At 50.2% G+C, this 20,887-nt stretch overlaps 1 protein-coding gene across 5 annotated transcripts in view; it reads left to right on the top strand.

The window, feature by feature from the left end:
- TRPM8 (transient receptor potential cation channel subfamily M member 8) overlaps positions 1 to 20,887 on the top strand; it is a 94,660-nt gene that overhangs the window by 61,169 nt on the left and 12,604 nt on the right. For 4 of the 5 annotated variants that reach the window (XM_047873586.1, XM_047873584.1, XM_047873585.1 and 1 more), the window contains 5 exons: positions 1,491 to 1,582; positions 2,813 to 2,954; positions 4,012 to 4,183; positions 5,318 to 5,495; positions 15,978 to 16,168. In XM_047873586.1, the coding sequence (XP_047729542.1) occupies positions 1,491 to 1,582; positions 2,813 to 2,954; positions 4,012 to 4,183; positions 5,318 to 5,495; positions 15,978 to 16,168 (775 nt within the window). Of the gene's footprint in view, positions 1 to 1,490; positions 1,583 to 2,812; positions 2,955 to 4,011; positions 4,184 to 5,317; positions 5,496 to 15,977; positions 16,169 to 20,887 lie in introns of those variants that run through there. The other variant, XM_047873587.1, reaches the window with a different exon arrangement.

The following is a 20,887-nucleotide window of genomic DNA, read 5'->3' as shown; positions in this document are numbered from 1 at the left end:
GACGCTTAACCGACTGCGCCACCCAGGCGCCCCCCGGATCAGGGTTTTAAAGGGGGAGCAGGTGGCTGGGGCCTGTCCCCACCACTCTCATCTTACAGATGGTTCTTGGCGGATAATCGGTGAGACTGGGGCCGCCCGCACGGACGGTGAGGGATGCTGATGTGGTTTCTGGGCCCCGCGTCCAGCCATCCCACAGAGGAACGTGGTCGAACCGGGGCTGGGAGATTTTATTTCCCTGGTGCTTGACTTCGTAGTGAAATTGAAAAGTGCCATGTACCTTTGAGGACACGTCCTTGCCAATGTTTTCCTGCGTCGCTCAAGTAAGTCTGGTGGTTTCCTTATGTGAGCTCACTTGGGCTTGGTGTCACCAGCCCTCCAGCCCTTGCCGCGTTTCATTTTAAACATGTCCAATGACTGCCTTTCCCCGGGGCCAGTGGATTCCTTGAGAATCAGCGTCGCACCTAATCGGACATCCTGTGTGCCAGGAGCCCCGGCACGGGTATTTGGAATCCTGTGGGCTCTCGGTAAACAGGTTTGAAATAGAGGGACGGACGGGAGGGTCAGGTGACTACCCTGGAGTCCCCCAGACCCAGCAGACAGATCACCAAGGGGCTGTCTTTCTATTGGATCGTCTTTTCCCTCTTTATCTCCTGACAAGTTTTCTTCTGAGAAATCATGCCCAATACCCACAAGTCATGATGAAAGGGTCCCTGAGGCACACTGTTCCTGTCAGTCATTTCTGCGACTGCACCTGTCCTCATAGGTGCCGCATAGAACCCCTGTGTGCAAACTAAAAAAGAAAATTCCTGGGGCGCCTGGGTGGCTCGGTCGGTTAGGCATCTGACGTTGGCTCAGGTCATGATCTCACGGTTTGTGATTTCGAGCCCCATGTCGGGCTCTGTGCTGACAGCTCAGACCCTGGAGCCTGCTTCGGATTCTGTGTCTCCCCCTCTTTCTGCCCCTCCCATGCTCGTGCTCTGTCTCTCTTCGTCTCTCAATAATAAACGTTAAAATAATAAAAGAAAAAGAGAAATTCCTTTTATCAAGATGTTTTATTGCCACGTGCCAAAAAGTATTTACAACAAATACGCAAATCTATGACGACGACAGTTGTCAGTTGTGCAGTGCACAACTTACACCACTGTCCTGGGCGGCTTGGGTGTTCCACATTTGTCCACGCAGGTTGTGCTCACTGTCTTCCGGTTCATCTTTAAAGGACGGCGATGGTGCATGAGTCCTTTTTCTGACTTTGTCAGCAACACATGAGTAACGGAACAGCAAGTGTGCAACCTACTTTCCAATCCCCCCAGAATATCACGGGGCATGTGGCAGGGCACATGGGACATGTGGCTCAAAAAGGATGTGGGGAAAAATGTGTGAACGTTAAAAAAAAAATCTGGAAGCAGTTGATGTTTCCCGGCTGCTGATGCTGTCTCTCTCTCTCTCTCTCTCTCTCTCTCTCTCTCTCTCTGTCCCTTTCTGCGCTGCAGTGGTACATGAATGGGGTGAATTATTTCACTGACCTGTGGAATGTCATGGATACACTCGGGCTTTTTTACTTCATAGCAGGAATTGTGTTTCGGTAAGTTGGCCTCACCACCTTTCCCAGTTTCAGGCGTTTTTTGGATTTTCTTGAGTGAAGAGGTGAAGAACAGATCTCTTCTACTTCAAGCCCAAGGTCAACCTGACTCCCCTTCCCCCCCATCTCGAGATTACTGCAAACGCCACCGTCTGAGCCTCTTAGAGCCCCAGCGTGGTCGGCATGGAGTTACGTCTCCTCTCTTCTCCCTCCTGGTGATCTGTAATCGAAAAGTTCTTCACAGTTTTTCTCTCTGTGCTCGCAGAATTTTGGGGAGGGGGATGATTAGAGACGGAGGAAGCCGAGGATGATGAGCACGTGAAATGTTGCGTAACGTGTTCCTTTTGGACCACGTAATCTTCTAAAATGTACCTAACTGCCTCGTCAATGCTGGCTATGGAGCCCGCCCTCCCAGAGTCAGAGCGGATGATTAGAAAAACCCATCTAGAATCACCGTTGAAGGCAGAAAGCAATGTGCACGCCACGTGAAAGGGAAGTTGAGGTACACCCAGACCATGGCGCACATCGCCCGTGCCCGCACCCCTCCGGGCCTGCCTTCCCCGAGTAGCCTCAAGGCAAAGCTCGTGGTCGTATTCGAGCTGTGCACATGGCGTCCCTTGCAGAGAAGCCTGACTCTTTGGACGAACGCCTACCCGTTGCTCACTCCGCAGTCTGAAGTGAGTGAGAGCTCCGTTTCCCCCTCCGATACCTTTCCTTTCTGCTGGGGCTCAGCGTTTGAATCACGGTGGGTTGGACGTGATTTCTAGAGCATTCCAGGGGGCGAAAACACACGGCTTCCAATTAACACATTCGCAGGTGGTCAGCGAGTCAAATGATCTGGTGCAAATGAGGTGAGGTCTCATTAGGGGAAACCTGGCAGAACCTAGTCCCAAGCGGCTGGGCTGGGCTGGGGACCGGGATCATCGTGGTGGCCGAGGGAGCCAGGAAGTTAGCGATAATGTGACGGCGTTCTTGCGGTGGGTAGAGTTTGAGGAGGACGTGGCAAAAACCTCTGCAAGCCCTGTTGCGTGCCCTGTCGTTGCTCCACGGGGGGCCACGAGGGCAGAAGACCAGGGCCTTTGGTCCTCAGTGACTGACACGCGTTGTCCTCGGTCTGCTTCCACTCACTCTCGGCACCCTGACCCTGCTTCTTCGTGTTCGGTTAGTTTTAAAAACAAAAGTTTGAACTCTTTTGTCAAAGTCTCACGGGCCCTGCTTCTCTTCCTTCCGTAGGCTCCACTCTTTGAATAAAACCTCTTTGTATTCCGGACGGGTGATCTTTTGCCTGGATTATATCATATTCACTCTAAGGTTGATCCACATTTTCACCGTAAGCAGAAATTTAGGACCCAAGATTATCATGTTGCAGAGGATGGTAAGAGTGGAGGGGGTTTGTGGTTCGCATTCTGCTTGCCAGACCCCTCCGATTGTCTGTAGATGGGCTTGGTCCCCCGGCAGGTCACCATTGGCCAGGTTTGCTGTCTCTGACGTGCTTTCATCAGGGGCCTCCCCCGGTTTGAAATTTAACAGGTGGCTGGTAGGAGCAAGTGGCTAATTAAATGTGTTGCCAGTGAAGCGATCTGTCCAGATGTCACTCTTTACCGGCTGTTTTCATTTGAGTCTGGACAACTCAGAGAAGAGGCAGGAGTGCAACGTTTACGCCCATCTTATAGATGCGGACCGCGGAGGTTAATGTTCGTCTGGGAGCGTGCAGGGGGCTAGGATCACAGCGATGATCAGAGCTTCGATTCTGTAGCCACGCAGTATAGATGTAGGACAAGCCCTACCAGCCCCCTTTCACAGGGACGTCCAACAGAAAGAGAATTATCCACTGACGATGTGGGTTTCCTAAGCTGGTTTTCCAGATGACCCAAACCTCCCGTGCTTCTGTCTGTAAGTCAGATGGGCGTTTGGATTAGCTCATCTGGAGGTTGCTTTCCAACGCTGAGGTCCTTTTGAGTTTGCGGTTTTAACTCAAAGCATATCTGAGGCACCATGTCACCATGAAGTCATGCTGTGTGTGCAAAAAGTCAAACAAGAAATTAAACCATGCGTTCTTGTCTAATAAAGACAGTTTTAGTTTTTCTTAAAAAAAAAAAAAAAGAATACCGAGGACGCGATGTAGGGATTTAAAGAAAGGGAGCCTGATGAGGAGTAGAGGTACAGGTGCTCCAGAATCAGGCCCCTCTTTCGCCCTCGAGCTGGGCTCTCTCATCCAGAAGGTTTCTGTGGCTGAGCTGATTGGGAGACCTACAAGCCAAAATACATCCATTGGTTTTAATTCCGGAAAAGAGTTGTCCCAAGACCCGAAGGTGGCAAATTAGGGGGAACACGGGGTGACTGGAACTTCGACCCTTCCCCGTGGTCAGCTGAGCAGACGAGCCACCCGTGGGGCATGGTCCTGACTCTGTTCTCTTGTCCTCCCTTGACAGCTGATTGACGTGTTCTTCTTCCTGTTCCTGTTTGCGGTGTGGATGGTGGCCTTTGGCGTGGCCAGGCAAGGGATCCTCAGGCAGAACGAGCATCGTTGGAGGTGGATATTCCGCTCGGTCATCTACGAGCCCTACCTGGCCATGTTCGGCCAAGTGCCCAGCGACGTGGACGGTGAGCCCGGCCCGGGCCGGGTGGGGGCAGCCGGGGGTAGGGGGGCTGTTTCCGGAGCCGGCCTCTGGGGCTCCCTGCTCTGATCCACAGCCGGCGTCGAGTCGACACCAGGGAGTGGACACTGACCCTCATGGCCTTTTCTTGGAGCGGGACTTTACGCCCGCCTTGCGGACGCGCTCAGCAGTGTAGCCTGCGACGTTTCGACTTCTCAAAAAATGGCGCTTCTTGTGTTGTCAACAGCGATGTGGCAGTTGACAGCAACAAGCCTCGCTAGTTTAGGGACAGGTGTTGTGCGTGGTCCTCTCTTGTATAACCGGGAGCCCATTTATTTCAAAAGGAGCAATACTGAAATTTTTGCCCTGGCAATCGGAATGTAAACATCCGGCAGTGGCCCACTGTCCGCTCTCTTTTGGAGGCAGGTCAGTGGCAGCACGGATGGCACGGGTGTGCCCACACCCAGCTTACGTAAGGAAGGAGTGGGGCACGTGCGGGCCAGCGCGTGTGTTGAACGAGCTGTCGAAAGCGTCTTTGTGATGCCGACGATAGCCCGGGCTTGTCGTGTTCGGTCCTGCCGCGACACAGCGATCCCGATGTTCCCCTGCCCCGTTGGTCACATTTCTCAGCTCCCTGGTGTTCTCTCGATTAGCCCTGTGGCCTCGGGCAGCCCTGGCCTCTTCTGTTACAGCCTTTCCCAAGGCTTTAGCTCTTTTCCTGTGCGTGATGGAAAGGCATCTTGCTATTGTTAACGTCCCTTCTGCACACCGTGCTCACCATTATTCATCAGGGAGTACGTTTCATCCTCGTGGCTTCAGTCCCACTGCACCCCAGTAGTTTTAGTCCTTTGTGAGGACTGGGACTTTTTTCAAGGCCCCCCCCATCTGGGCTCTGTCACTCAGTTGTGCACATCCTATCCTTGACCCCTCCTGTGATCTCATCCCTCACCTCCAGTCCATCAGCTAGTTTTGTTGATTAGGTATTAACGTCTACGAAACCCAAATGCTTTTTATCATCGCCATCCCCCCCCAAGCCATCCTCGTTAGGTTGTCTTGTGTCCCCCACCCCCTCACCCCAGGTGCCGTAGCACTGCCTCCTCCAGAGGGTCCTCACGTTGCCTTTTGGTTTCTACATCCGCAGGCACCACGTACGACTTTGCCCACTGCACCTTCACTGGGAATGAGTCGAAGCCGCTGTGTGTGGAGCTGGACGAGCACAATCTGCCTCGGTTCCCCGAGTGGATCACCATCCCCCTCGTGTGTATCTACATGCTCTCTACCAACATCCTGCTGGTCAACCTGCTCGTCGCCATGTTCGGGTACGGGCTCGTTCGCGTTCAGTCTGAGCGCGTGCTCGGTCGTGACTTTCCCGGGTGTTCACGGTGTACCAGGCGGGGGTGGAGGCACCGGGGGGGGGGGGGCAAGATCCTAGAAGTCCACCCGCGAGGAAGTTAGGTGAGAGCTTAGGGCATAGGGGACTGGAGGGGGTGTGGCCTTCGAGGGACTATATTGACAACACAGCGAGTGAGTCCCTGTGAGCTGTGCTGCCAGTTTCTATGACACCAAAGACAGGTACCTGTAATGCCCTCCAGCACATCCAGACTCTGCACGTCTAGCCTCCACGTAGCCATCTTCCCGGGTGCCACGATGTGGACGTGATACCGATGCAGTGGGGTTCAGCGCCTCTCCAATGTCTTTATTTTCTAGGGATTCGGTGGCTTGGATTCTAGGGTTTAAAGGACTCAGCCTGTAGTTAGTGGCCGCTTTAACAATTTTCAGTTTAAATACAAATCGTAAGAGCAGAGTCAGGAGAGTGACTTTCTTTTGGGGCTCACGTCTCATGAGGTGAAGAGAGACTGCGACGGTGACTCTAAAATGTTTTCGTTGCCTTTGGCAGTTCTCCCTAATACTTTCAGAAAATCGTGATCTTCATTTCCCTTCATCTTTCTTGAGAGGGTTTCACCGGGTTTCAGTGGTCGTTTCAGTGCGAGCTACTTAGTTGTATGTTGTTGTTTTAAGGCAGGTAGTCATTTTTTTAAAGTTTATTTATTCTGAGAGAGAAAGAGAGAGAGGAGGAGAGAGAGAGAGAGAAAGGGAGAGAGAGAATCCCAAGCAGGCGTCACACTATCATTGTGGATCCCTATGTGGGGCTCAAACTCGCGAATCCGTGAGGTCACGATCTGAGCTGAAATCAAAAGTCAGACACTTAACCAACTGAGCCACCCGGGTGCCCCAAGGTAGGTAGTCATTTTGGGTATGTGATCCCAGCACAGACAGACAGAAAATTTAGCAATAGTGTATCATCGCTAAACGTTGGGGTGGAAGAGAAACACCTTGTCGGAGTCAGAAACCCAGAAACGACGAAAGGCAAGATAAACACCGTTGGTTTCGTACGGCACGTGTTGAAGGTAAAGGAAAGCTCGGGTGAAGTCACGTGATAAGTGGTAGCTTGGAGGAAACTGTGGCATGAGATGAACGAAGACTTTTTTTTTTTTAATTTTTTTTTTTCAACGTTTATTTATTTTTGGGACAGAGAGAGACAGAGCATGAACGGGGGAGGGGCAGAGAGAGAGGGAGACACAGAATCGGAAACAGGCTCCAGGCTCCGAGCCATCAGCCCAGAGCCCGACGCGGGGCTTGAACTCCCGGACCGCGAGATCGTGACCTGAGCTGAAGTCGGACGCTTAACCGACTGCGCCACCCAGGCGCCCCTCGCGCAGGTTTTAAAAAAGTTTTTTTATGGACTTGAAAGAATGATGTTTTGTTAAACGTAGAAAGCAAATTGCAGACTAGTTCTTGTGGTGCAATCTCATTTTCTTGCAGTAAAAACCAAGAAATTAAAAGAATTAGTACAGTTAATTTAAAAAGCAAGTGTATGGGGTGCCTGGGTGGCTCAGTTGGTAAAGCATCCGACTTTGTCGACTCGGGTCATGATCTCACGGTTCGTGAGTTCGAGCCCCGCGTCGGGCTCTGTGCTGACAGCTCGGAGCCTGGAGCCTGCTTTGGATTCTGTGTCTCCCTCTCTCTCTCTGCCCCTCCCCAGCTCCCACGCTCTCTCTCTCAAAAATAAATAAACATGTAAAAAATAAAAAACAATACAGGTATGTATTTCACTTGTTACAGTAATCGCATAAAGCTTCTATAATGTAGAGAAAAAATAAAAAGAAAACAGCTGTTGCATAGAGCCCTGGGCTCCCAAGAGACACAAGGATTGTGGACGAGGGTCCGTGGCCTCCTTTTGCCCAGGGGTGGGTGGGGCCACACACCTCTGGACTTGTTACCCATCTTGCAGGCTGAGCAGTGAGTGGCCATCTGGTCTACCCGCGTACAAAGAAGTCCTCCCTCGGTCCCACCTCTACACTGTGGCCGCAGTAATGTTTCTAAAATGTCACTTGCTCTACTTAAAATTCTGAGAGGATGTCGGTATTTCCCCATGGCTTTCGAGGTAAATTTCAGGTTCTTCAGCTTTTTCCAAGGCTGTCCGTGACCTGGCTTTTGAGCAACAGTCAGACATCTCACGGTCTGTCCCTGGGGAGAACCTGGTTGTCTGTCCTGAAACAGGGTGGTGACCTATGACATCTGACGCTTTGCAAGTGCTGTTCCTTCTGTCGGGATTACTTACTCCATCTTGCCTGTCTCTTTCCCCGCTCCTGCTCGCCTTTTAAGGAGCTGAGCATCATCCTCTGCCCGAGTGGTCCCCGATGCCCTCCCCACTTGGTGTAGAGACTCCCCGCACCCCCCACACAGTGACAACCCTCTGTCCTTCTGGACCATAAGCTCTAGAGGATGGAGACGGGTCAGGCTCAGCACCTGGACCTTTGTGGGTTGGATGAATGAGAACAGGGCTCTTCCTGTGTTTAGTTCATTATTTAGTTACGCCTTGGGAGCTTGGCTGCCAAGTCTTTACGTTTCCTGAGACGCGTCATTGGTGGGTCACAGACCAGCGGGGGCTGTAGCACATAGATGTATAATGTCATTTCTGTGGCTGGGGGGGCCACGGAGATCGTATGGTTGTTGTGTCCACGTGGACCTAAGGAGAGAATGTGCAACCCTCTCCGTCACCACCCCAACGGGTGGCCAGGCAGGGAAGGACTCGGGAGTCAAGAGGCTACACAGGATCATGCTGCCTGAGGTCCCAGTCTGAGCTGCAGAGAGAGTGGCAGCTGCTGGGTGATTATGTGTCCACATGAAAGCCAGGGAAGGAGGACACGCCCTTACAACCTTTACACCGATCACGGGACAGGCCGTGTGAAAACTGGCCACCATGCAGTTTCCCCAGAAATTAACCAAAGGGGCTGATAGCTCCCAAAGCCATGACATCTGAGTTGCACTAATTCGGTAAATCTCAGGCACAGAGTAGAATATGACTTAGATCTGTCCTGGGTCTGTGTGCTGTGAAGGGAGGACCTTGCCACATTTCTAATCCATTATTTGCATTATAATGATGAACTGATAGAATCTGGAGTCTGGAGGGACTGGAGCCCAGTGTGTCATTTTCAGGTTGAGGAAGTGAATGCCTGGCCATGGCTCTGGCCACACGGCCGTCCAGCTTACCTGTGTCCATTCAGGTCTTGAATGCAATTCCCCTCCCCAAGACACCCAACCATGGCGCGGTACCCTACTGTCGCCCTATTCAGCGCTTAGGTGTGACAACTTAGGGGCATCCCTCCCCTTGGGGGGGGTCTCCTAGAATAGTCCTTGGTGAGGGGTGCCTGGATGGCTCAGTTGGTTGAGCGTCTGACTCTTGACCTAGGCTCGGGTCACGATCTCATGGTTCGTGAGTTTGAGCCCCGCCTCTGTCAGCACGGAGCCTTCTTGGAATTCTCTCTCTCTCTCTCTCTCTGTGTCTCTCTCTCTCTGTCTGTCTCTCTCTCTCTCTCTCTCTCTCCCCCTCTCCCCCTTCCCCCTTACTCGCTCTCTCTCTCTCTCTCTCAAATTAAATAAACAAATGTAAAAAATTAAAAAAGAAAAAAGAAAAGAGAATAGTCCCAGGTTAAACCAGAGACCTTTTCTTTGTTGATGTCTGTCTGGGAACTTGTGAGTAACTGCAGCCACCCTCCCGCCACCCTTGGGCGGAATCTTCGGAACACTGTTTCTGACGGCCGTGGGAGTTGTTCTGGGCTCTGTGGGCCAGTGGCCGCCAGGCGGTGACCCCTGTCTTGCATCACATCCAAGCATTCATGTGAAAGCTTAACCATACACAACGGCGACCTTATGAACTGTAATGTAAAGGAGCACTTGGGAATTTTAAAGCAGTATTCGAGTGCTCTCCAGATGGCATTCAACGGGGAGAGGTAATGGATGTAAACCTCTGTGATTACTCTGCATTAAAATTATCGATCATGGACCCTGTGCAGCTCATCAGAGCATGAAGTGAACTTACAGTCAGTAGATGACTCTGGGCCATCTTGACACGCAGCCGTGATGCTCACGGGCACCGTCCTGGAGATAGATATTCCACCCTTTGCCTTTTTTTCCCAAAGGGGATCCGTCAAACATGTCCTCATGTAGGAGAATTTCTGTAACCAAAATATGTTTCCATCTTGGGAGGAATATGCGTTCATTACAATATGCAGAAAAGTAGAAAAAAAAGAAAATAATCACCAGGACCAACTAGAGGTTTGGGTGACACTTCGACTGGCTAGGGGGCGCTGTTGAAAGGGGAGAGAAGAAGAAAAGCAGATAACGTGGTCGTAAGAATAGCTCGTGTTTACCGATTCTCTTCTGGTGCGGCCATGCAGGTGCCTGTCATGGGCCACCTCAATTATTGACCATTTTGGTGGAGGTGTGGCTTTCTTATCACTTTGCAGATGAGGCGCTGGAGGCAGAGAGAAGTTAAGTCTGTGCTGTTAAAGGAGCTGAGGGGCACATAGACATATTCATAAAGTATGATATGATACAATGTGCGATATAATGCAATATATAACGATGTAGTATAACGATATTATGTAATGTAACATATTATAATAGAATATTATATAAGAAGTACTAAAAAGGCTGTTTTCAGAGACTGTGGAGATCAGGGCAGCGTTATTAGGTGTGACAGAACATTGGAGGTGGGGCCAGGGTCAGTGGCACTGCGCAGAGGTAACATTCACTCAGAGGACCCCTTACTGGGGGGAGCCCATAGCCTGACTCAAGGCGGTGGGTGGGGGGCGAAGCAGGGGAGATAAAGCTAGTCTGGGGAGAATCAGCCACTGAAGGGGGTGGAAAGGGAGGCAGGGGCCAGGTTGTGGGGTGTCTTTTATGCCACGTTAAAGAAGTAGGACATTTTCTTTCTTTTTTTTTTTTTTAAATTTTTTTTAACGTTTTATTTATTTTCGAGACAGAGAGAAACAGAGCATGAACGGGGGAGGGGCAGAGAGAGAGGGAGACACAGAATCGGAAGCAGGCTCCAGGCTCTGAGCCATCAGCCCAGAGCCCGATGCGGGGCTCGAACCCACGGACCGCGAGATCGTGACCTGAGCTGAAGTCGGCCGCTTAACTGACTGAGCCACCCAGGCGCCCCGAAGTAGGACATTTTCTCGCAGATGAAGGAACATCTGCTGGGTCTTGATGCCGGGCACAGGGCACAGTCTTAGTCGTGTGATTCTGAGAGCAACACACTAAACCGAGTTTGCACTTCCAAAATCAGTGTAGTGAGGGGGGCCTGGGTGGCTCAGTTGGTTGAGCGTCTGACTCTTGATGTCGGCTCAGGTCCTGGTCCCAGGGTTGTGGGATCGAGCCCCGTGTTGGGCTCTGTACTGAGCATGGAGCCTGCTTGGGCTTCTCTTTCCCTCTCTCTCCCTCTGCTCATATCCCCTGCTCATTCTCTCTCTCTCTGAAAAAAAAAAAAATCAGCGTAGTGCAATAGTTGGCTGTCTCTTACTGTTGACTTTGAACCTGTTTTTTTGATCTCGTGGAATGAGGGGGGAACAGAGATGTGCAGGAGGGGTCTGGGGGGAGGCAGCAGAAGTCGGGGTCACCAAGGCCACCGGGCAGGTCTGGCCGGATATTGCTGGCGTGTCTGGGAAGAAGCAACAGATGGAAAGCGTGTGAAATCTGCGAAAAGCTCAGAGGAGGTGTTTCCTGATTGAGATCTAGCTGGCAAGTTTCTCGTCTTTCAGTTCATTCTAAAATTCTGCCATTGTTTTAGCGTTGTCTTTTTCTTCGTGATTTTTTTTTGGCAGACTTGCTGTTCTGGTCTGTTGATCAGTCTATTTTGGTTTTTACTACCAAATGGCTTTAATTACTGACTCAAAAAAAATGATTTTAGCATCTGTTGTGCAAGTCCCCTTCCTTATTCTCATTCAAAACTTTTTCTGGATTTTCTCGTACATTTAATAACAGGGAGGCGCCTAAGGCTCATCTTCCAAGACCCTTTATTCTTTCCCCTTCAAAAAAAAAAAAAAGACCCTGTGAATTTTATTGTGATGATGTGAACTTGACGGAATCATTCAGGGGAGGCTGAAAAAAAAAATGGTATCTTACCATCCAGAAAAAATGGTGTGATTCTCCACTTTTTCAAAGACACGTGGTTTCCTGGTGACGATTAACAGTTTTATTCTATGGATCTGGAAGATTTTTGGTTACCTTTTCTCCTAGCCATTTGTGATTGCGAACAAGATATTGTTTCCTATTATTTTTTTTTCAGTAAGTAAATTTTGACATGTAGGAAGGCTATTAAAGATTTGCTTATTTATTTTGGAATGAGTCTCCTTACTGAATTCTTTTATTCTCTCTCTCCTTTTTTAAATTGTGCCATGGAAGGTTCCTCCTGTTTCTTATTTATTAAACTCCTTTCTTTTCCTCCTCCTTCTTTAGTTTTTCTAATCGGAAATGGATGTTGAATTTGCCAGAAGGCTTTCTAGCAGCTAGGGAAACGGCATGTTTCCTTTTGATCTGTGATGTATTAGGAAAATGATATATTATATAAATGATCTTAATATTTAGTCGTCCTCTGTTCTTCGGTCATGGCATATCATCCTGTTAACGTGCTGCTGGATCTCATTTACGTTCAAGGCTATCTGAATCCTAAACATTTGTTATCTCTTGGTAACATTTTCAGTGTCAGCAAATCTCTGAAACTCTGTGTCCCTGTGAGGTTCCTGCCTCCTCAGTCCTGCTCCCCAGAAGGCACTTGGGTGGTCTTAGGGGACCAAACTCAGTCATCACTGCAGATCTCCCACCAGCTGGGTAGTGGAGGGCACGTGATATCCGTGGAGTCGTAGGGCCGAAGGGAACATCGTGGACTTCCTCTCCAGGAAGGCTCTGGATGGTCAGCGGCCGGCAGGGAGATGCCCAGAACCTGGGTGGGAGAGATGGTGTCTGAGTTGCTCTGGACATTTGGGTTTGCTGAGGGGGGTGGTGCTCACGTATTGGCACCGGGATCCTGCCTCTCCGTTTACAGTGCCTAAAGAATATAAAAACTATTTTAACAAAGCAGTTTGAAGCGGTGCTCAATTATCGACCAGCCTTCCCTGGGGAACGCTCCTGTCTCTCTCTCTCTGGCTGAGTCTGGAACTCATCTGCGGGGGGAGGGGTGGAGAAGTTCAGAAGTTCCTGCCGTGTGGGGAAGGTGGGCCTCAGTATAAATAAGCCCCAGCATGGCCAACCCCAGAAATGTGTTATTTATGCAAAGTGGCTTCTGGGCATTCAAGTCCAGTAATCAGCTGGCTCGCTGTCGCCCCCTGGGATGCGGATAAGGGTTTGTACTGTTTGCCCACGAGGATGATACCAGTGAAGACCTTAGTTTATGGGCATGGGCCCAAATCCATTCTAGACCAGGGCCTGGCGACTTTTCCTGCGAGGGCCAGCTAGGGTCTTGGCTTTGGCCCAGTGCCAAGCACCCACCCCCACCTTTCTGCTTGGCAAAGACCATTCTAATGTGGCGATCCCTGCAGAACAGTGGGGGTGGGGGGTGGATTTGGCCCCCCGGGCACAGTTGGCCAATCCCTTCTCTAGATGACCCGGAAGACATGGGATGTTCTCGCAGCTTCTGAGCGACGAGTTAAGAAGCCAAGATGCAAATCGTTTCCCACTGGGACTCTTCTTGGCCCGAGTGCGGTGCTGAGCTCCCGAGGAAGGGAGAGAGGTCCACCTGCCGGAGAGGCCGGCTCCCCCTGCTCGAAAGCATCCGACATGTCCCTCCCTTCAACAGGAGTGGTTGATTCCTTCCGGGCGGAACCTCAGAGAACAACATTTGATGCGTTGAAACGGATGCTGTGGCTTTTGCCCGTTTGACTAGTTACGTCAGCATTTTGAGATCCTCCAGTGACAGTGATTTGGATGTTGACATTTGTTCTGTCACAACGTAACAGACGGACCTCTGGCAAGTTCTCAGCCTGGACTTCGTGAATCCGGGGTGTGCCCGCCACCCTCCCCTCTTTCAGTGCAGGGGCCTACGGTGCCGTTTGAAGAGCCAGCGGGGACCCGCGAGGACAGGTAAAGATGTTGGTGGTGGCCTCAGAGCAGCCTGACCTGCATCTGGAAGAAACTGCAAGCTAGCTGCCGAATTCACTCTGCACTCTCGTACAGCACAGTCCTGTTTTCCACCTAAAAAAAAAAAATCTGCGTAGAATGGACAGAATTGACATGAGAATCAGCCAAGCAACCATCTTCCGTGCCTCGTGTAGGAGTTTGTGTGTTATAGATGTTCAAGAAGCATGAATTCCCTTCCTGCAAAGACGGCTGGCTCCCTGGGGCTGGGCTTACAGGTGCTGAAGGGGCACCTGCCGCCGACACCGGTCCTGCACGGAATCCAGGACCCGGGGTGTCCCGTTCATCAGCAGGCTCCAGCACGAGCAAAGCCAAGCTTTTGTAACCAAAGCCATAGCCGTGTAGGTTAGTGTTTTGCCCGTGTGTGTCATCGTTTCTTGGCTAAAGGTATTTAAGCCTTAGATCGTAGCGGGCAAGAATGAGGTCTCACAGCAGACAGACCCGGGTCCCCTGCCTGGTCACCTCATCCAGGTCTGGCCTGCGAAGTGTTTACCCAGAATTGGGAGAATTGAATGCAACCCCAGTCAGAATTTGCTTATAGATTTCAAACACTGATTGCTGCTTCTTTGGCTCTCAGGGTGGCGGGGGTGGGGGGGGGGTGGTTATTTGATATCAGCAATACAAGTATCTGCGATGGTTGAACTTCCCAAATGGTAAAACGCTTCATCGTTTTCTTTAATGAAGTAGTCCAACCAAATCCTTTGGAGACACAGCATAGCTCAGAACCTTTCCTGCTTTACTCTGGGAGGTGGTATTATGCGGTAATGAGGCAGACAGACGCTGGGCAGGACCGCAGGGCCCAAGGCCTGGCCTTAACATTTCCTAGTTGGGAAATTCAGACAATATTCCTATGCCTGCTATACCTCAGTTCTCTGATCCGTGCGTCGTAGACGAAAGTAGGACTTTTATCCCACGGAGAGTTGTTTGCAGATTACGTCGTTAGGAGAAGTAGGCTGCTTCGAGCAGCGTCTGGTGCACAGCGTTAGCTGTGTTATGGTTGGTTTGATCTGTAGCTGGTAAATCAGTGGCACAATGAGACATTCTTCTGACCAGTGGATGTTTTTTCTAATTACGTGAATAATTCATGCCCATGGCGTAATGCTTAGGAAGGGAACAAAAGAGAATAGAGAACATTCACGATGTGGGCTGGAGATCACCACTGTGAATGGCGGATTTATCTCTCCCTGTGAGTTGTGATTCACGTAGTAAGATGATGTGGTAAGTGTGAGTTTGAGCCTAATTATTTCATGTGTTATAAGCCTTTCCCCAAAGTATAAAAATTATTAGTAATCATTAGTTTGAACGGCCACGTAATGCAGTCCTATTGATTAGCCATGATGGGTGATTCGTTTTCTTAGTGTTGAGCATTTCCGTGGTCCCATTCTGTTGAGGTGGGAGGTTGGGGAAGCTGGTTTTTTCAGGGTTGTGGCAAACAGCCATGCGTGTATATCCTTTGATATATTTTCTTTTCTCAGTACCTCCATAGTCTTAGGTTAAATTTCCAGAAGTCGAGTCATTGGATCAAAGGGATGAACATTTCTTTTTTAATGTTTATTTTATTTTTGAGAGAGAGGGAGACAGAGCGTGAGCAGGGGAGGGGCAGAGAGAGAGAGGGAGACACAGAATCCGAAGCGGGCTCCAGGCTCTGAGCTGTCAACACAAAGCCCGACGTGGGACTTGAACTCATGGACCGTGAGATCATGACCCGAGCCAAAGTTGGCAGCTTAACCGACTAAGCCACTTAGGTGCCCCTAAGGGATGGTTGAACTTCCCAATTGGTAAAATGCTTCATCGTTTTCTTTAATTAAGTTGTCCAACCAAATCCTTTGGAGATAGAGCATCCCCTAAGGGATGAACATTTCTAAGGCCCTTGATGAATATGAACAAACTTCCTTCCCAGACTGTTTACAATTAAACTCCCGTTAGCAACATATGAGGGGCAAATTGTTCCTAAGAGAGTCGATACCTTCGCCTCTTTGTGACTAACACAATAACAGACCAACGACAGAAGGGAATCCTTGAAAGGTCTTGAAGTAAAAAGCTTTTTAAAAGTTCCCTGGACAGTATTTTTTGTGCGCTAAAACCCCAAGCCCCAGACCCCAAAGCCGTAGACACAATTCTGGCCCAGCCCCAACTGAAGAGTGCCCGATGCTGAGCTGTCCTGGCCCTGGTCTCGGCACGGATTCTCCTCCCCTGCCTGGACTTAAGCCATCATTTAAGCTATATCACAGTCATGCCTCGTTATCAGTGCCACCGTGTTTGGCAATCCAATGAGGAGGCGCGTGGCAGGCTGAGGCTTGACCTTGTGTCTCCCTTCCTACCAGCTACACCGTGGGCACCGTCCAGGAGAACAACGACCAGGTCTGGAAGTTCCAGAGATACTTCCTGGTGCAAGAGTACTGCAACCGTCTGAACATCCCCTTCCCCTTCGTGGTCTTTGCCTACTTCTACATGGTGGTGAAGAAGTGTTTCCAGTGCTGCTGTAAGAGGAAAAACACGGAGACGTCTCCTTGCTGTGAGTCATTGTCCGTTCCGTGCCCGGGAACAGGAGCAGTGATCAGTCGTGGGGGACGCGCCATGTCCGCGCGGGGCAGCGGGAAGGGGCTTCGTCATAGTCACGGCCTCGCTCCCATGCGTATGACCGTAGAGACAGGGAATTACCCGAGGGAGAGAGTAGGTTAAGGGAGCGTTGCAGATCTGTGGGCTGGTCTCATTCTGGGGGGATAACACTCGGGTGAGCATCATAATCGTGCAAATAGTAGGTTGAACAAGTGTGACGCGCAGGACAGTGTCAAGACACGACTTCGGTTTTGCCTCCGTGAGGGCGTCGACTCTGGTAGACGTTAGCCCCGCCCCAGCAGAGCTCCTGACTTTCCTGGTCGCTCTGAGCCAAATCGAAAATCTTATCATTACTTGACTGCATGTACGGTCTGGTCTGTTCACCAGCCCATTGATGGCCATGCGGGCAGGGGGCTCCCCTTTGTTGCTGTGCCCCCTCTCAGTGGGTAGAGCTGGAAGGAAGCGTGGGCCGCTGGCTTCTGCCTCTCTCTTCGCCCCTTCTCTCCCACCCGCCAGCTGCCGTCACGGACCCTCGGTGGGTTGGAGCACCGGGAGGGAGGAGGGGAAAGAAGCAGAAAGCCTTTTCTGGAAACAGTGGTGCTGTTCTAGGCCGGCTCCATGCTCTCTGACCTGGCGTGTGTGCACAAACTGATCCTTTATTGTGTGGGCACCTGGTGGGTCCTTCAGCTGTTCCCTGGCTGGCCCCTCGACTCCCAGGGCTTGCCGGTACTTTCTCCAGTGCTGCTTCCCCTTAACCTCTAGTCCACACCACGCAGACTCTCCCTGATGGGGACCCACTTCCTTCGGGAAGGCAGGGACGCCCACAGCTCTCCTTTTCCCGTGGCTACCCACCTCCTTAGCCCCGATAAGGGGTAAGGAGCAGGAGGGTCCCCACTGGGCCCCCTCTCCTTCCCCCACCGCGGTGGGAGCCAGAATCTATCATCAGGGAATCCTCAGTCACCCTGGGGGGACACCCTCCCCCGGTACAGCTCTCTTCCCTGCACTAGGCTAGGTTTTCCTAACACTTGATCCTGGGGCCACGGACCCAGACAGATCTTCCTAGCTTGCAGACACGTTTCGACCAAATCAAGCAGGAAAGGAGGGAGAGGCTTATTTTTATTCATTTGGGTGTTTGGGCTCAGAGAAAAAGATAGAAAGGGCACCGCCAGCCCATCCATTTTGCCTTCTGACCTCAGATTTAAGCCAGGGGATCAGGCTCTGGGGGAGGCCTGCAGGCTGACCTCTTCATCACGCACGGCACCAGGGCCCGTGTGTTTCGGGGCTGTGAGAGGCTTTATATCTCTTTTATTTATGTCTTTAAGTTTATTTATTTATTTTGAGAGAGCACAGGCAGGGGAAGGCAGAGAGAGAGATGAGAAGAGAGAGAATCCCAAGCAGGCTCCGCGCTGTCAGCGCAGAGCCTGACGTGGGACTCGAACTCACGAACCGTGAGATCCCGACTGGAGCTGAAATCAAGAGTCAGACACTTAACCGACTGGGCCACCCAGGCATCCCATAAATTTCTTTTAAAAATCATCAGGAAAAGCATGAACTTTTCGGCCACAAACTTTAAGTCAAGGAAAGCAAAGCACAAAAAGGGATACACCCTATGGCGCACAGAGAAGAAACAGTGTAAAAACAGTCATATTGCTCAAAGCCTTCCTTCCTTCACAAATACTAACTCTGTTCTGGGGGTACCAGTCGCGAACAGAGGCATGCGAGGGCTGGGCTGCTTGGCCCATAGTTTTGCCTACATGGTTCCAGAGAAAGAACCGTGGATAAAAATTTCAGGGGGGAAGATTTTGAGTTGGTAAAAGTTTAAGAACGGTGTCCAACAAATCACATTATCAGGAAATGAAATGAATAGCTGTGTGAGGTCATGAATCCCCATCACTGGTTGGATTCCGGCTGGGGCTGGGTAGGTGGATTTGGAATGAAGATCCATTCTCCACACGTACCCTGTGCTCTGTCCAAGATCAGTGGAACCAGAAAATCCAGTGTATCACTAAGGACAAATCAGTCTTCTGAATTTGGATGGGTTCGACGACACAATGCATTCTATTCCCCCAAAACTTAGTGAACAAGTAAGCACGCTAAGAACATAAAAATGGGAGCAGATCCCCCAATTTGGCCATCAAATGGGCAGGACTTCAGCTTCAGGAGGCAAACAGGTCAGAAATGAGCTATGTGAATCCGCACCGGTTTCCTTGGGAGAATGATGCTCTTACAAGCATTTGAGAAAAAGATGACATTCTCTCTCCCCATATAGTTCTTAGTCTCAGGGAGGAATAAAGAAATAGAGGGAATAGGGGGGCACAGCGGGACAGGTCCTTCTCCATGCCGGGCACAGTGATGGCGGGAGAGGGCGAGCCGAGAGCCCCGTTTACTCGCTGGAGACTTCTGGACACCCTGTTCGCCATTCATTCATTTGTCGCTGCTTGGAGATCACGGATTCCAGAAACCGCAGCACTCGGTGGTTGCCAGAGCCTCTCGTGCTAATTCGTTTCCCAAATTCACCTTGCACTTGCCTCCAAGTCACCGGGACGTCATGGGATTTAAGCTCACAACTGTCCTTTGGAGAAAAATGCCAAGATTTTTCAAACAACTTTTCAGATAAGGTAGAATCCAACCTTCCATTAAAAATTTTTTTTAATGTTTATTTTTAGAGAGAGAGAGAGAGAGAGAGAGAGAACAAGTGGGGGAGGGGTAGAGAGAGGGAGACACAGAATCCGAAGCGGGCTCCAGGCTCTGAGCTGTCAGCACAGAGCCCGACGCGGGGCTCGAACTCACGGACCGCGAGATCATGACCTGAGCCGAAGTCGGACGCTCAGCTGACTGAGCCCCCCAGGCGTCCCCCAGGCTTCCATTTTTGCTCCTTTTTGGTGACATCATAAAGTAACAATGACAAAGTATGCCGCCCCTTCCCAGTAATTGCACTGTTAGAAAATATATTGCTTTCCATGAGAAAAAACCAATCCGTATTCATTATGGAACATTTGAAAAATACAGAAAAACGTAAATAAGAAAGAGCAAGGACACAGGGAAGCCACCACTCAGATATTGTTAACATAATGGTATCTATTCTATTAGTTTCGTGTGGGTGGATGATAATTAGGTTGTTCTGTACAGACACGTTCATAACCTTATTTGTTCATTTAGTTAATAATACATCATGCACATTTTCCGTACACATAAATATCAACCTGTACGACAGTTTTGAACTGTAGACTCTCCCGGCCTACGGGCGCGCCACATTCAACGTCACCAATCCCTCGCTGTTACACACGTGGAGGGTTTCGGTGCTCTCCGTGTCCTACGGCATGACGATAAATAGCTATATGTCTTCATTTTTTAGCGCACCGCTATTTTTTTCCCCTTGGAGTTATTTATAGGAGAGAAATTTCTAGATAAAGGGTACTTACAGATTTAAATCTCTTGATATTGTCTGCCACCCTCCTCCACCTTCTCCATCATGTGCTGCAGCTGTAACAATTTACAGATCTTTTTCCCCAACGTACGGGACACCTGCTCATCCACATCTTTGCCAACACAGGCCATAGTTATTACTGTAGACCTTGCTGATTTTCCACGTTGGGTGGTGAAAGTGCCATGCCATCATCTCAACGGCATTATTCCGACCGCTAAACAACTTGCCATTCTGTCTTGGTCACTGTCGTTCGTGACCGTCGCTCATTTGTCACTGTCACTCTTTGGCCATCTGTGTCCAGGAGTGTGTGTTGTTCCTTTCCGTGTTGGTTGTTCAGTGCTCTCACTGGGTTTCTACATGCATCGCGGTTTGAGCAGAAGACATTGGCAACCACTTTGCTAGGAAAAATCCAATGGAAAAAAATCCAGTTAGGAATTATTTTCTATAAACCGGCATTTGCTATATAGGATTTGCTGAAATCCGTGACTTGCCTATCGGCTCTGCTTTTGATTCCCGATTAATTCTTTTTAAATCCAGGAAGATCTTACACTTTAAAGGCAATTTAAAAATAAAACTAGAGGGGCGCCTGGGTGGCGCAGTCGGTTAAGCGTCCGACTTCAGCCAGGTCACGATCTCGCGGTCCGGGAGTTCGAGCCCCGCGTCGGGCTCTGGGCTGATGGCTCAGAGCCTGGAGCCTGCTTCCGATTCTGTGTCTCCCTCTCTCTCTGCCCCTCCCCCGTTCATGCTCTGTCTCTCTCTGTCCCAAAAATAAATGAACGTTGAAAAAAAATAAATAAATAAAACTAGATTTTTTTTTTTTTCCGCAAGTGGACGCCTTCCTGAACCTAGGTGCTTTCCCCCCCCCACAAGTTCATATGGAGGATTGCTGTCCGTTGTGCCATTACCTGAAACGCAGGCGCCTTGTTGATCTTTGATTTTGTTTGCTTGCCTTCTGAGAGGCCCAGGTACTGTAAGAAATTGAGCTGAGAATCTTGCTGGAACATGCCCCAGGCCAGTTTTACAGCAGGCCCTGCCTTAGATGAAAGGAAAAGGACTGAGTGGAAGAATTTTCCTTGAGGTCCACACCCAGACGGCGTGTTATTTCACAAGGGTAGGAATGATGTCCGGGCTTTATTGTCCTCTCTTCCAAAGTCCCTATGCCCCTTTTAGGTTGAGAGAGTAGCGATCCGTCCGTAATTATCCAACCGAGTGGTTGACATAGCCTTTTTATGTCATCAAAATGAGAGA

The sequence above is a fragment of the Prionailurus viverrinus genome, chromosome C1 (genome assembly GCF_022837055.1).
Source record: "Prionailurus viverrinus isolate Anna chromosome C1, UM_Priviv_1.0, whole genome shotgun sequence".
In the NCBI taxonomy this organism is placed as follows: Eukaryota; Metazoa; Chordata; class Mammalia; order Carnivora; family Felidae; genus Prionailurus; species Prionailurus viverrinus.
Note: the sequence above shows the minus strand (reverse complement) of the source record. Positions and strands in the feature narration are given on the sequence as shown.